The sequence below is a fragment of the Tiliqua scincoides genome, chromosome 11 (assembly GCF_035046505.1).
Source record: "Tiliqua scincoides isolate rTilSci1 chromosome 11, rTilSci1.hap2, whole genome shotgun sequence".
Taxonomy (NCBI): domain Eukaryota; kingdom Metazoa; phylum Chordata; class Lepidosauria; order Squamata; family Scincidae; genus Tiliqua; species Tiliqua scincoides.
This window is the reverse complement of record NC_089831.1, coordinates 2,982,335-2,995,491: the sequence shown is the minus strand read 5'-3', so window position 1 is coordinate 2,995,491 and position 13,157 is coordinate 2,982,335. Positions and strand designations below refer to the sequence as shown.

Here is a 13,157-nt window from a genome sequence, read left to right as displayed (position 1 = left end):
CTCCTTTTAAAGGCATCCAGGCCAGACGCCATCACCACATCCTGTGGCATCCTGTGGAATATATTAGAGATGGAACTTAGTGAATGAAGGTCTTGCAATAGCTCAAGGCCTATGTTGGGTCAGCAAGGGCTTCAGCAAATCTCTGGAGGGCCAGAGGCTCATTGGAGACTGGGGGCTCTCCGTGGGCTGGATTGGGAGTCCCAGAGGGCTGCAAGTGGTCCCTGGGCTGGGGTTTGGGCACCCCTGGTCTAGCAGCTAGATGTTAGGCAGCCAAAAAGTATTTTTCTTCTGTTTTGCTTGAAGGCAAAAAATTGAGCTGTGAATTCATCCTGTTGGGGAACACTTGAAGCAGAGTTCACTTGCTGCTACAAAGCAGCCACCAGTGAGGCTACTGTCAGTACTGAAGAAAGCCCTAAATGCTTTGAGGGGCTCTGCTCTGCAGGGCATCCTAAAGACCCTCTGAGCAGCTCCCTACTGCCAGTGTAGGGATGGACTGGGTGTCGTATACTTGTCTTACACTCCCAGGGTTTTGGGTGCTCAGAGTTGTTGGTTCTGAACCCTAGAGCCCTCAAAGATCCCTGTTCGGTAGTACTGCCACCACCCTGTAAGAGCCAGTGCCTCAGTCCAGGGACACTGAGACCCTCTAGGCTTAACTATATCCCTTGTAGGCACTGAGCACTTCCTTTACTTAAAGTCTCAGTCCTCAAGTTACTAGTCCACAATGAGGATTTTTGGTAGCTTGCTGAACAGCTAGGCAGGATTCTGAACCTTTGTCCCCAACAATTAACAACTTAGTAAAGGGATTTTTACTTTATTAAGTACATAGGGTTACAAAAAGTTACAAAAGGCAGCAAATGCTAGAGGCATAAAAACTTCTAGGAAACATATCAGCATAAAACAACAAAGCTAACTATTATTCTCTAACTCTCACCTGGGTCAGCTTCTTTTGTAGATCCTCAGGCCAGTTACCTATAAGGCCACATGGTCCTGGCAGGGCAGGATGTGCACCCACCACCTATCTCACCAAGAGACAAAGACCCAAGACCCTGTCCTCCGGAAATGGGGCTGGATGCTCACCCTCTCAGCTCTCTCTCCCCCCCCCCCCCCGGAGATCTACAGCTGCATTCCATCCTTGATGGGTGTCTTTCTGGCTGCCTAGGTGCTACAGAGGGATCTGAAGGCTTAGGAGTGGACCTCAACAAGTGGGAAACCCTGGCTTCTGAGCGGCCCACTTGGAGGCAGGCTGTGCAGCATGGCCTTTCCCAGTTTGAAGAGACACTTGGCCAACAGTCTGAGGCAAAGAGGCAAAGAAGGAAGGCCCATAGCTAGGGAGACAGACCAGGGACAGACTGCACTTGCTCCCAGTGTGGAAGGGATTGTCACTCCCGAATTGGCCTTTTCAGCCACACTAGACGCTGTTCCAGAACCACTTTTCAGAGCGCGATACCATAGTCTTTCGAGACTGAAGGTTGCCAACAAGTAAGGTGCTACATTATCACCTTCCAATGAGTTGTAAATTCCTAGCAGCTAGGACTGCAAGCCCCTTCTGTGTTACTGGGTTACTTTGGTTCAGGCTTTGCAATGCTACTAGGCCTGAACTGCACACATTCATGACACTGGGGGAAAGCTGTTTTAACTGGGTCACATAGAAAGGTACTGAGGTGCAACCAGACCTCAACTGTTCTTGCTTTGCACAGGATGCTGCTTTTGCTATTTTGATGCAAGCTTTCCCTTGCCCTGTTTTGCCTGTTGCAACTCCTGGTTCTTGCCATCTTGATCTGGTTCTTGCCATCTTAATCTTGTTCAAGTGTAAAGCATTGTATCAAGATGGGATTTGTTCCAAGTTCCTGGAAGAGAACGGCTGAGTATTTATGGTGTTTCTTTTTTTACTGCTTCTGATAATATTGCATGGCCTGATGTGATGCAATTGTCAAACATGACCTTTCCGACATTCCTTTTCTAAAGTACAATGAAAAGAGATTGCTTGTTACTTGCAAGTATTGCAGTAATTCAACATTAAGATAAACAGTTAAGGCAGTATATTTGGAATTTCCTAATAGGTTGACAAAAGGGGATATCAGAAACAGGTGGATCAACTGTTGACGGGATACTGGTTTTACTTTCCAAACTTGAGTAGGATATTGTGAGGTGGCCACTCATGGATTTCTGCTGCCACAATTCCTTTGATCTCTGAAGTTTCCTTTAAAGGCTTGGCAGAAGTTTTTATGGCAGAGAAGGTGGAAATTATCACATAAATGACTTGTGTGTGTTGACAACAATAGCTCAGTCTAAGGGAATGTGTCCACTGGCTGTAGGTAGAAACATAACTATGTAACATAGGAATTAAGGCTTGATAGAATAAAAAATTTCTCCTATGGGCTTTAAGACCCACAAGCTAAACTTGATGAATGTGGTCTTAAGAACATAAGAAGAGCCCCACTGGTACAGGCCATAGGCCCATCTAGTCCGCCTGAGGGGGGACATGATTGAGACATACAAAATTATGCAGGGGATGGACAGAGTGGATAGGGAGATGCTCTTTACACTCTCACATAACGCCAGAACCAGGGGACATCCACTAAAATTGAGTGTTGTGGGAATTAGAACAGACGAGAAAATATTTCTTTACTCAGCGTGTGGTTGGTCTGTGGAACTCCTTGCCACAGGATGTGGTGACGGCATCTGGCCTGGACGCCTTTAAAAGGGGATTGGACAAGTTGCTGGAGGAAAAATCTATTACGGGTTACAAGCCATGATGTGTATGCGCAACCTCCTGATTTTAAAAATGGGCTATGCCAGAATGCCAGATGTAAGGGAGGGCACCAGGATGAGGTCTCTTGTTATCAGGTGTGCTCCCTGGGGCATTTGGTGGGCTGCTGTGAGACACAGGAAGCTGGACTAGATGGGCCTATGGCCTGATCCAGTGGGGCTGTTCTTATGTTCTTAACTTCCTGTATCTCACAGTGGCCCACCAAATGCCTCAGGGAGCACACAAGACAACAAGAGACCTGTATCCTGGTGCCCTCCCTTGCATCTGGCATTTTTACATAGCCCATTTGGAGGAACCCATAGGAGGAATTTGGGTATTACAGCCCTTAGGAGGCATTTTTCATTCTAAGAACTATGTAAGGCTGAAATTCTATGGAAGTAAGCTCTATTGGAGTTAGAGGGGCTTATTTCTGAGTAGATATGCATGGGATTGTGCTACAAGTGATTATTAGATTATTAGAACCAGGATGATGTAGTGGTTCAAGGAGTTGAACTGAGACCAGAAAGATCCTGGTTCAAATCCCCACTCAGCCATGAAGCTTCCTAGGTGACCTTGGGACAGTCACTCTTGGCCTCACTTTCCTCAGAATTGTTGTGAGGACAAGAGGAGGGAAGAAGCTATGTACACCACCTTGAGTTCTGTGGAGGAAGGGTGGTATAGAAATATGATAAAATAAATAAAAATATGAAAATCAGTGTAGCTTTCTATTATTTGGTATTTAAGCTGGACGCTATGTAGAAATGCGAGTAGAATTTAAAAAAAACGACTTTGGTGCAGTTCAGGCTCTTTGCCCTCTGTAAGTGATGCATGCATCCCTTAATATAGTGTTTCTCAAACTGTGGGTCAGGACCCACTAGTTGGGTCATGAACCAATTTCAACTGGGTCCCCATTCATTTCAACATATATTTTTAATGTATTAGACTTGATGCTACCCTGGTATACGACTGCATTTGGGGCAATGTTACAGATATGTACTTTTAACAGGCTACTATGTATATGCTTTTAACCAGTGGTTTTCAATACTAAAAAATTCCACGACCTCAATAAATAAAGTAAGTATGAGACAGGGAACCCCACTGTCGATCTCACCTCCACTCAGAACCCTATTCCCCCCACTCCCTCCCCTGTTGCTGCCCACTCCCTGCTCCCTCAGTGCTCTTCCAGCACTGCTCACTGCAACCAAATATTTTTACTATAGAGCAGTGTTTTTCAAACTGGGTCGGGACCCACTAGGTGGGTTGTGAGTCAATTTCAGGTGGGTCCCCATTTATTCCAAAATTTTATTTTTAAGCTGTTAGACTTGATGCTTCCATGTATGTGACTGTATTTGGGGAAATGTTACAGATTTCTGCTTTTAACAGGCTACTCTGTATATGCTTTTAACAGTGACAGCCAATGGCTCTAGCTCCTGGATAAGTGTGGGTAGGATTGCTAAAAATTTTCCTGCTTGATGATGTCACTCTGACAGATTGTGGGTCCTGACAGATTCTCATTCTAAAAAGTGGGTCCTGGTGCAAAAAGTGTGAGAACCGCTGCACTGAGAACAGAAATGTGCCCATGAAGCCTGGCACTGTGAAAGCTGTTTCAGTACCTGAGAGGACTGGGACAGACTTCTGGTGCCTGAAGGGGTCCCCCTTGACCTGGTGGTGCCCTAGTGCAGAGGCCTTCAATCTTTTGCCCCACAACCCGCTGGGGGTCCCGACCCCAATTGAACAATGACAGTCAGCAAGGCTCCCTCCTGGGGGCGGCATTTCCTTTCCTAACAGCTGCACCTGCTCGGAAGGCGCAGGAGGGTCTTTATTCTGCAGAAAGTATCCTGTCCAGGCTTCCAGTCTCCAGCGCAGTCGCAGAGGCCTCCGCAAAGCCTGGGAACCTCTTCCCTTCTCCTGGGGCTGCATTGCAGCTGCACGTGGGCCAGGATCGGGCCCTCAGGCGGCACTCCTGTCCTCGCCTGGGAGTAAGCTCCACTCACTGTACTGGGGCCTGCCTCTGAGTGGACAGGCGAAGAGGTGTGCCGTCAGAGGCTGCAATCCCATCCTCACTTGCCTAGGAGTCCCATTGACTGTAATAGGGCTTACTTCCGAGTAGACAAGCTTAGGGTTGGGTCCCATTAGATTTTGAGAGGGTGCAAAAAAGTTCCCGCTTGATGACGTCACTTCCAGCGATGACGTCACTTTCAAGTCGATGACGTCGCGCCCAGCGGGAGAACCAGCCCCTTCGTCCGCAGCACCCCGGAGAGCGGCGGCGCGCGGCTCGGCTCTCTGCCCAGGTGAGCGCGGCAGGGGCGTGGCCCCGCTGCTGACGTCACGTTGCCTCTTCACCCACTGGCCCCCTCCGCGGCGCGAGGCGGATGCGGCTCCGGCTGCCACGTCCCAAGCGCCACGGCAGCCCGGGGGCGGGGCCGGCCGGGCCACGAGCCAATCGGCGGCCGGGTGAGGCGCCTGCGCTTTTCGCGCTCGCGCGCCACGCCCCCGCCCTGCCGGGAGGAGTCGCCTCAGTGCGCGCCAGGCGAGCAGTCCGCGCGGTCCGTTCTCCTCAGCAGCCCCTCCGCGGCAGGCACCATGTGCGGTGAGCAGGCGGCCGGGCGAGGGCAGCGGTGGTCGGGCGTGGACGGCGGAGACAGGGCGCCTCTGAGCATGTGCAGAGCGTGAGGGCGAGTGAGTGGGGGTGGCTGAGGCAGAGGTGCGCTCTGTGGAGTGTGACAACAGGGTGCCTGAGCATGTGCAGAGTGTGAGCGAAGGTGAACGAGTGGGTGGCTGAGGGGAGAGGTAGGCAGTGGCCTGTGCCTGTGTGTGGAGTGTGAGAACAGGGTGTCTCAGCATGTGCGGAGTGAGGGAAGCGGGTAGCTAAGGGGGAAAGAAGGCTGTCTACACACGTGTCACAGTGCGTGGAGTGTGACAACAGGGCGCTTCTGAGCAAAGTGAGGGGGAAGGAATAAGCGCACTCTGTGTGCGTACGCACATATCACAGTGTATGTGTGTGTGGAGTGTGATGACAAGTTGCTTCTGAGCATGTGCAGAGTGCCCATTGCAGAAGGTGCCTTTGCTTCTCAAAATCTTGTGACAGAGAGTGAATGAATGAGGGGGTGGGTATACGTGTACTGTATGTATGTATAGATATGTATGTATCTGTTTACAAAGTATGTGTATGAAGTGTGAAGAGAGGGCACCTTTGTGCATGTGCGGAGTGTGACAAAGTGAGTAGGTATACATGTACTGTGTGTGTATAATATATGTGCTGAGTGTGATGACAGGGTTAGGGAGGGAGGGGTAGATACGCATGTACTGTGTGTGGAGTGCGATGTCATGGCCCCTTTTAGCATGTGCAGTGTGTTTGAGAGGAATGTGAGGGGGTAGGTGAACACCTACTGTGTGTGCATGTATGTGTATATATGCACAGTGTGCGTGGAATGCGACGACAAGGTGCCTTTGTAGAGTGCCCACTGCAGAGGGTGTCTTTGCTTCTCAAGACCTTGTGTTAAGAAGGAGGGGGTAGATACACGTGTTATCTCTCTTTTTGTTTGTGTGCTGAGATAGCCATATGTAATGTGACTGTATATAAATAACTTAGGGAAATAATGGACACTTTCATTCACTCTCCCCCCCCCCCCAAGTTGGCTCCCTGAGTGACCAACCATCAAAATCTGGCACACTTATGAATACTGAGCTTGTATTGCACTGCCAGTGTACAGTATGTGGGGCTTTTATAGAGTAATATAAGCTGAATGCTGGTCTCTGCCCTGAGGAGCTTGCCAGCTACATTCTGTGTGAATGCTACATTGAGGGGGATAATGATGGTCTGGGGCTTGTGGAGAGACAAACGTGGGACTAGGCAGAGTGGGTGATGCTAGAAACGTGGGTCTGGGTTGAGGAAAGGGGGAGTATATATTTTCACATGTGCTGCCTTCAGGAAATCTCAGGGCAGGTCAAAGGAGAAATCAAATGTGATGTGAAAGATGTGGTTGGGAAGCAAAGTATGGAAAGGGGTACACCGCATGAGTGCTAAGTGGAATCATGCAGATGAGGAGGTACTGAGAGACTTGTTTGGCTGCTTGGAGTTAAATGCCTTTCTGACACCTTGTGGTGATCTTTGGATTTGCCAGTGGAGGTAATTTTGGTAGAGAAAAGGGGCTTCTGTTTCCTTGCCTTGCTCCTTGGTTCTGTACTCAGCATTTTTTATATTGTGATCCTAATTCCTTTAAGAACTTTTATACTCACAGCAATTATATTTAATTTTCCCTCTTGTTTTACACAGCATCTTCCATGTGTATATATAAGAATAAAAGATGGACAAGGTCCCTGTCCTTGAGGAACCCCTTGATATCACTTAGATATCAACACAAAAGGATCAATGAGCAAAGGGAACTGAGGGCAGGAGAAATGGGGGGTGGGAGGGAATATGCTTTATTTCAATTGCATGTATGTAGGCTCAGTGACAGCTAGGTATCAGGACAGTATTGTAAACCTTCAGTGTTTCTGCCTTGACCATGGTTGTATCTTGCCTACAGATAAATCCTTTTTAATCAAAGGTGTTAGAATGTAATGGAAACTTCTGGAATCCCTTGTTTTCAAAACCATCTTCTGATGCAGTGTGGTGGGGAGGTTAGAAAAAGCCCTTTACACATATAATAGCTAATGCATATCTATTGGCTGGTCTCCTGTAATCCTTTCAAAACCTCTAGCATAGTAGTTCTCACACTTTTAGCAGCGGGACCCTCTTTTTAGAATGAGAATCTGTCAGGACCCACCGGAAGTGATGTCATGACCAGAAGTGACATAATCAAGCAGGAGAGTTTTTAACAATCCTAGACTGCAATCCTACCCACACTTACCCAGGAGTAAGTCCCATTTGCTATCATTTTTAAAAGAATATACATAGTGGCTTGTTATAAAGTCTGTAACATTTCCCCAAATGCAGTCAATATACCATCATAACGTCAAGTCTAATGTATTAAAAATAAAATATGGAAGTGAATGGGGATCCACTTGAAATTAGCTCATGGCCCACCTAGTGGGTCACAACCCACAGTTTGAGAAACACTGCTCTAGCAGGTAGGCTAGTGCTGTTTCCTGAATATTGCAGGGGTTGGGGGCTTAGGCAAAGTGGCTTGCCTCAGGGCAGGGGTGTCAAACATGTTTCATATAGCCAACTGAATAGTGTTCATGATGCCTGTTCATGATGCCTGCTGAGGGCCGGAGGTGATGTCATTAGGAAGAAGCGATGTTGTTAAATAGGTCGAAAGCAGAAATAAGCACCTTTTTTCACTTAGGAACTCATTAGCTGCAAATGACAGAAGAGAAAATAGGCAAAACTTGATTATATTTCAATATATGGGAGAGCCCAATTATCATGCGGGCTACCCTTTCAGCAGTGCCACCTCAGGACTGTTCAGCAGTTGGGAGCTTGGGAACCAGATAAAAAGCTTCAGCAGGCCACATCCGGCTCCTCCTGAGTGACATCCCTGCCTCAGGGTGTCTGTCGGGAATCTTATGGCCGAGGTGAGATGTTAACCATAATTCTGGCTCATAGTTGACACAGGGTCAAATGAGAAGCTGCTCGAAACCTGTCTGGCACTGGCCATGTTTTCCATGTAAAAGAAGAAGAAAAAAACATGCTTGGGGTGAGAGATTGTTGGCATCCTTCAGTCTCGGAAGACCATGGTGTCACGCTCTGAATGGTGGTTCTGGAACAGAGTGTCCTCTCCAGTGCACGAAGCCTAGGTAAAGTAGGTATGGAGGATAGGCTGTTACCCATGCAGCAAATCCCCCCTCTCCATGTCGCTGAAATGGTCCAGTGGAAAGGCAGAGGCCAATACGGTTGGTTCCAGCGGCGTCGCAGGAGTTGCCAGAACGTGACTGTGTTCAGCCATGAACTGCCTCAGGGACTCCGGCTCCGTATTTTGCCTCGAGGTTGACTCCTGAAGCCTTTTCCATAACTGGATGTAGCCACAAGGCAGTGGAGGTTTGGGACCAGAGTTTTCCTTCTCTCAGATGAGCTGCCTTCCTAGGCTAGAGTCCCATCTACCCGGTGGCTGTTTAGTCGCCTCTTACGACAAGTACAGCCAATCTGAGGGCCTATTCTTATCCCCAGCCCCCAGGGGAGGGGTGAGAGAAGTGGATTGGAATTATAGTGGGCCTCTGTCATAGATCTAATCCAGATCTCTCCCATGCATTATTTATCTTAAGGAAACAAGTTTCTGTTGGTCCCAATGGAAACTTTTTTTCTAATAGAGATAGTCTGTGCTTTGACTCTCGGCCATTTCCCTCCCCCAGAACTTCATCCGCATTATCTTAGAATCATAGAATACTAGAGTTGGAAGGGATATTGGAGCCCATCTAGATCACCTCATTGCTCAATGAAAGCGATTGCTAAGGCATCCATGACAGGTGGCCATCCAGCTTCTGCTTGAAGACCTAAAGGGAGGGAGGCTACAGCTCCAGTGTTAATAGCCAGTGTTGGATCGCTCTTGCAGTTCAGACAATCTTCCTCATGTCTAGCCTAAATCTACTTCCCTCTTTCAGCCCATCAGTAGAGGTGTTTATTTCCAGTGAGTAAGATAGGATTGCAGCCCAGTCCTTTGCATTTCTGCTCAGAAGTAAGTCCCATTATGTTCAGTGGGGTCTACTCCCAGATACGTGTACATAGGATTGCAGCCTAAGTCTTACTGAACACAATGGATTTCTGAATAAAATAACACCATTGTCAAACACCTCTACCAGTTGGTTCTAGTCTTGTCTACAGGAGCCATAGAGAGCAAATCCTTCACTTGTTCTGTGCAACAGCCCTTTAGATATTTGAAATGACTACTCATATCTTCTCTTAGTCTTCTCCATGTTAAAACATACCAAGCTCTCTTAACCATTTCTCATAGGACTTTGTTTCCAGACTCCTCCCCATCCTTGTGGTCGTCCTCTAACCCCGGCTTATCAGTGTCCTTAAAATGTGGTGCGCAGAACTGGATGTGGTATTCCAAGTGCAGAATAGTGTGGAACTGTTACTTGTGTGTGTCTTCATTTGCAGATATTCTTCATTAGTTTAGTTTCCTTAGAATCAAGGAATTAAATGTTGCTCCTTCCCCTTCTCCCTTCAGATGCTGATGCAATGGGCTTTAGACATTGAGCACAAGTTGTAGCATTTTGAAAGGTTTCTACAAAAGGATATAGAAAAAGGGAGCTGCCACCACATTTTGTTCATGTGTATTTAATGGTATGTAAATTTGCCTCAGAAAATGGAAACTGGGACAAAGCTAAGAATAGAAGAGGCAATTTGTGCTATAAATAGTTTGCTGGGAGTACAGTGCAAGTACTTGCTGTCTTGGGGGATGTGTATGAATTGCAGATTCTATGGCAAATTGTGTTTGTGCATTGTCTGGAAACACATCCTTTTTAATATGCATAAATAAGGTTAGATGCTTGTATGTCTTGGCTGGAGTATGAGAGAAACAGAGACTCACCAGAATTCTGCTGTCTTGAGTGCTGGAGGCTCGCGATAAGGTTGTTTTTTCTTCAAGCCATCTTTGGTGGTGGTGAGGGGATTATTTCTTTTGCAACTGTAGAGTTTGTTATCCTTGTACAAATTTAAAGGGAAAACAAAGCTGCATCTAGTTTGCCTGTCTTTGATGGGCAACTTCTCACTTTGAATAAGTCTTGCTCATCTATTGTTAAGAACAGTCAAGGTAGAAAGCAGATGACTGAATTCTGTCTCTAACCTCTCCAGTGGTACAGGGGCATGCAAGTCAAGCCAGTTCTGCTGCAGTTGTATACTGGATATGTACCTGAGCATGAGAGTATTTCTGAACCATTTGCACTTGCCCCTGGTAAAAAGACAAGCAACTGTTAGGAGGATGCTTCCTAGTAATCATTAATATTATTGACAGTATGTGGAAGGAAAATATTGTAAACTGCCTTGGACACTCCCAGATGAGGAAGGCAAATATGGACTATATATATATTTAAAAATAATTAATCCAGTGGAATATCTGAACTGGATTTTTATCAAGGGTGGAATAATTTAAAGAACTAAGTTTTTCATGGTTTAGAAGAGTAAGGGGAAAGGGTTGTTCACAGAACTGAAAAAAGAAACTCTCAAACTTTGTCTACTGCTTGATGAGATGCCAGAATTGACTGAACAAATTTTTCCTGTTTAGCAGAAAAGAGAGGAATTCTTAGCTCTTTACAGTGGGCAGTGTTTTTTGTTCTACTGTTTTGAGACAGAACTCAAAGTTAGGACCTGACTTGCTGCAAAATCACTCATTCCAGTTACAACAAATAGTTCACTGATTGTTAGTTTGGGTTACATATAGAGATGGACATTCCATTTGGCATTAAAATGAATCCTTTCCCATTTATCTTCAACTATGTGAAACCCAGTAGCCATTGTTTAACCCCTACTTAAAGCATGGGGACCACGCTTAATATTTTGTGTAATATGTTTTTCTGACTTTTTATCTTTCTCCACTCACAATTTTCCTGTTGCACTTTTCTGTAAAAACAAGGCACAGACAAGAGAAAATAGTGGCTCTGATTTAGTTTGGTTGGAAGACTAGTGTTGTACTGTCATTCAGGCAGTTATTGCCACTGTGAGTGAAGTGCCACTGGCTGTCCTTCCCATTCGGTAGCTGTCCTCTCCCTAAATCAAGCCAAGGAGAACTACAGAACTATTTGTTTATGCTCAGTGTGCTTGGTTAAAAATGTTAGTAGATTCTAAGAAGGTACTCATAACAAGAATAGCAGAATCAAAGCTGTTGTGTTGTAGCAAAGGCGTGTATAAGGAGAGGCTTTACTCTCCATACTCATGGACTAGGAGTTACTTTATTTTCTGAAGTGATTATTTCCCAGTTACTTTTTCTTTTTCACTTCCTCCTTTCAAGATGATGCCTTTTAGATGAAGGGTGTTATGAAAATGCCCCTGGGGGCTGGGGGATAAGAATAGCCCCTCAGTTTGGCTGTACTTGTCCTAAGAGGCGACTAAACAGCCACCGGGTAGATGGGACTCATTAGCCTGGGAAGGCAGCTCATCTGAGAGAAATGAGCCCAAACCTCCACTCCACTCTGACCCCAAACCTCCACTGCCTTGTGGCTACATCCAGTTATGGAAAAGGCTTCAGGAGTCAACCTCGAGGCAAAATCCGGAGCTGGAGTCCCTGAGGCAGTTCATGGCTGAACACAGTCATGTTCTGGCAACTCCTGTGACGCCGCTGGAACCAACCGTATTGGCTTCTGCCTTTCCATTGGCCCATTTCAGTGACGTGGAGAGGGGGAATTTGCTGCATGGGTAACATACCTGCTTTACCCAGGCTTCATGCACTGGAGAGGACACTCTGTTCCAGAACTACCATTCAGAGTGCGATACCATAGTCTTCTGAGACTGAAGGATGCCAACATTGGCATGAAAATGTGAAAAATAAATAAATGCAGTGACTAAGCAGTCCTGGGAGTGGGCTGTGTCTGGTAAGCTGAGCAAAACTGCATGGTCAAAGTCTTAGAATCACAGTGCAGGTACAACTGTATTATACATGAATTTGACTCAACACAAATGACCACTGCAAATGAGAAGGAATGTGCTGATTCCTGGAGAAGGGGAAAAATCCATCCCTTTAAAATCTAAAAAAACCGCTTTTCTTACTGTTGTAGAGAGACAGTCATGTAAGCGATCATTCCAGTCTTCAGCTGAGCCAGGCAGAGGCAGGGGGTTGTTTGCATTTCTGATTGCTTTCTGCCTCTCTATAATAGTAAGAAAAGCTGTTTGTAAACCACAATTGTAAAAGGATGCACTTTTTAATTTTTTTAAGTTGCTTTTATTTAACACATTTTATGGTGTCAGCAGGGAGTCCCAGAATCAAACTCCTAAGGATGTTGAGGCATGACCTTATTGCTTTAGGAGCAATAGAGGGGCATGAAACCTGGATGCGGGTCATTAAATCTATTTTTCCACTGTTCTTATCCACGAATTTTTTTATCCATGAGGGGTTCCGGAACAGAACCCCAGTGGATAATAAAGGATAACCTGTAGTGCTTTTGCAGTTTTGCACTTTTCTGTTATTAAAAGCTGTGGAAATAGAAAAAGCTGAAATACACATCTCTCATTTTTGTTACTTGAATGTTAATAATATCCTGTGGAATATGTGGGTTTTAGCAGAGGTCAAATATTTGCCAGGGCATAAGTTGCTACTGGAGAAGAAGCTCCATTGTGAGGGAGAAGCATTCCTACAGAACATTTTCCATTCCAAAACTGTAGTTTCTGAAATTAATTAGTAACCCAGTGAATGAATGCAGTGCCCTCGGGCAGTTTCAGAGTTGTAATTAACAGTATTTTTTCAGGTGACTGTCCCTAGGAAGCACACTTGAACTACAAGAAGTTCATTGTGAATCTGATAAAGGATAATGA

General features: G+C 46.0%; 1 protein-coding gene across 1 annotated transcript in view; it reads left to right on the top strand.

The window, feature by feature from the left end:
• Positions 1 to 5,291: 5,291 nt before the first annotated feature.
• The window catches only part of GFPT1 (glutamine--fructose-6-phosphate transaminase 1), a 43,569-nt gene continuing 35,703 nt past the window's right edge, over positions 5,292 to 13,157 (top strand). The window contains exon 1 of the mRNA XM_066639521.1: positions 5,292 to 5,339. Coding sequence (XP_066495618.1) covers positions 5,333 to 5,339 — 7 coding nt within the window. The 5' untranslated portion in view covers positions 5,292 to 5,332. The remainder of the gene's footprint in view (positions 5,340 to 13,157) is intronic.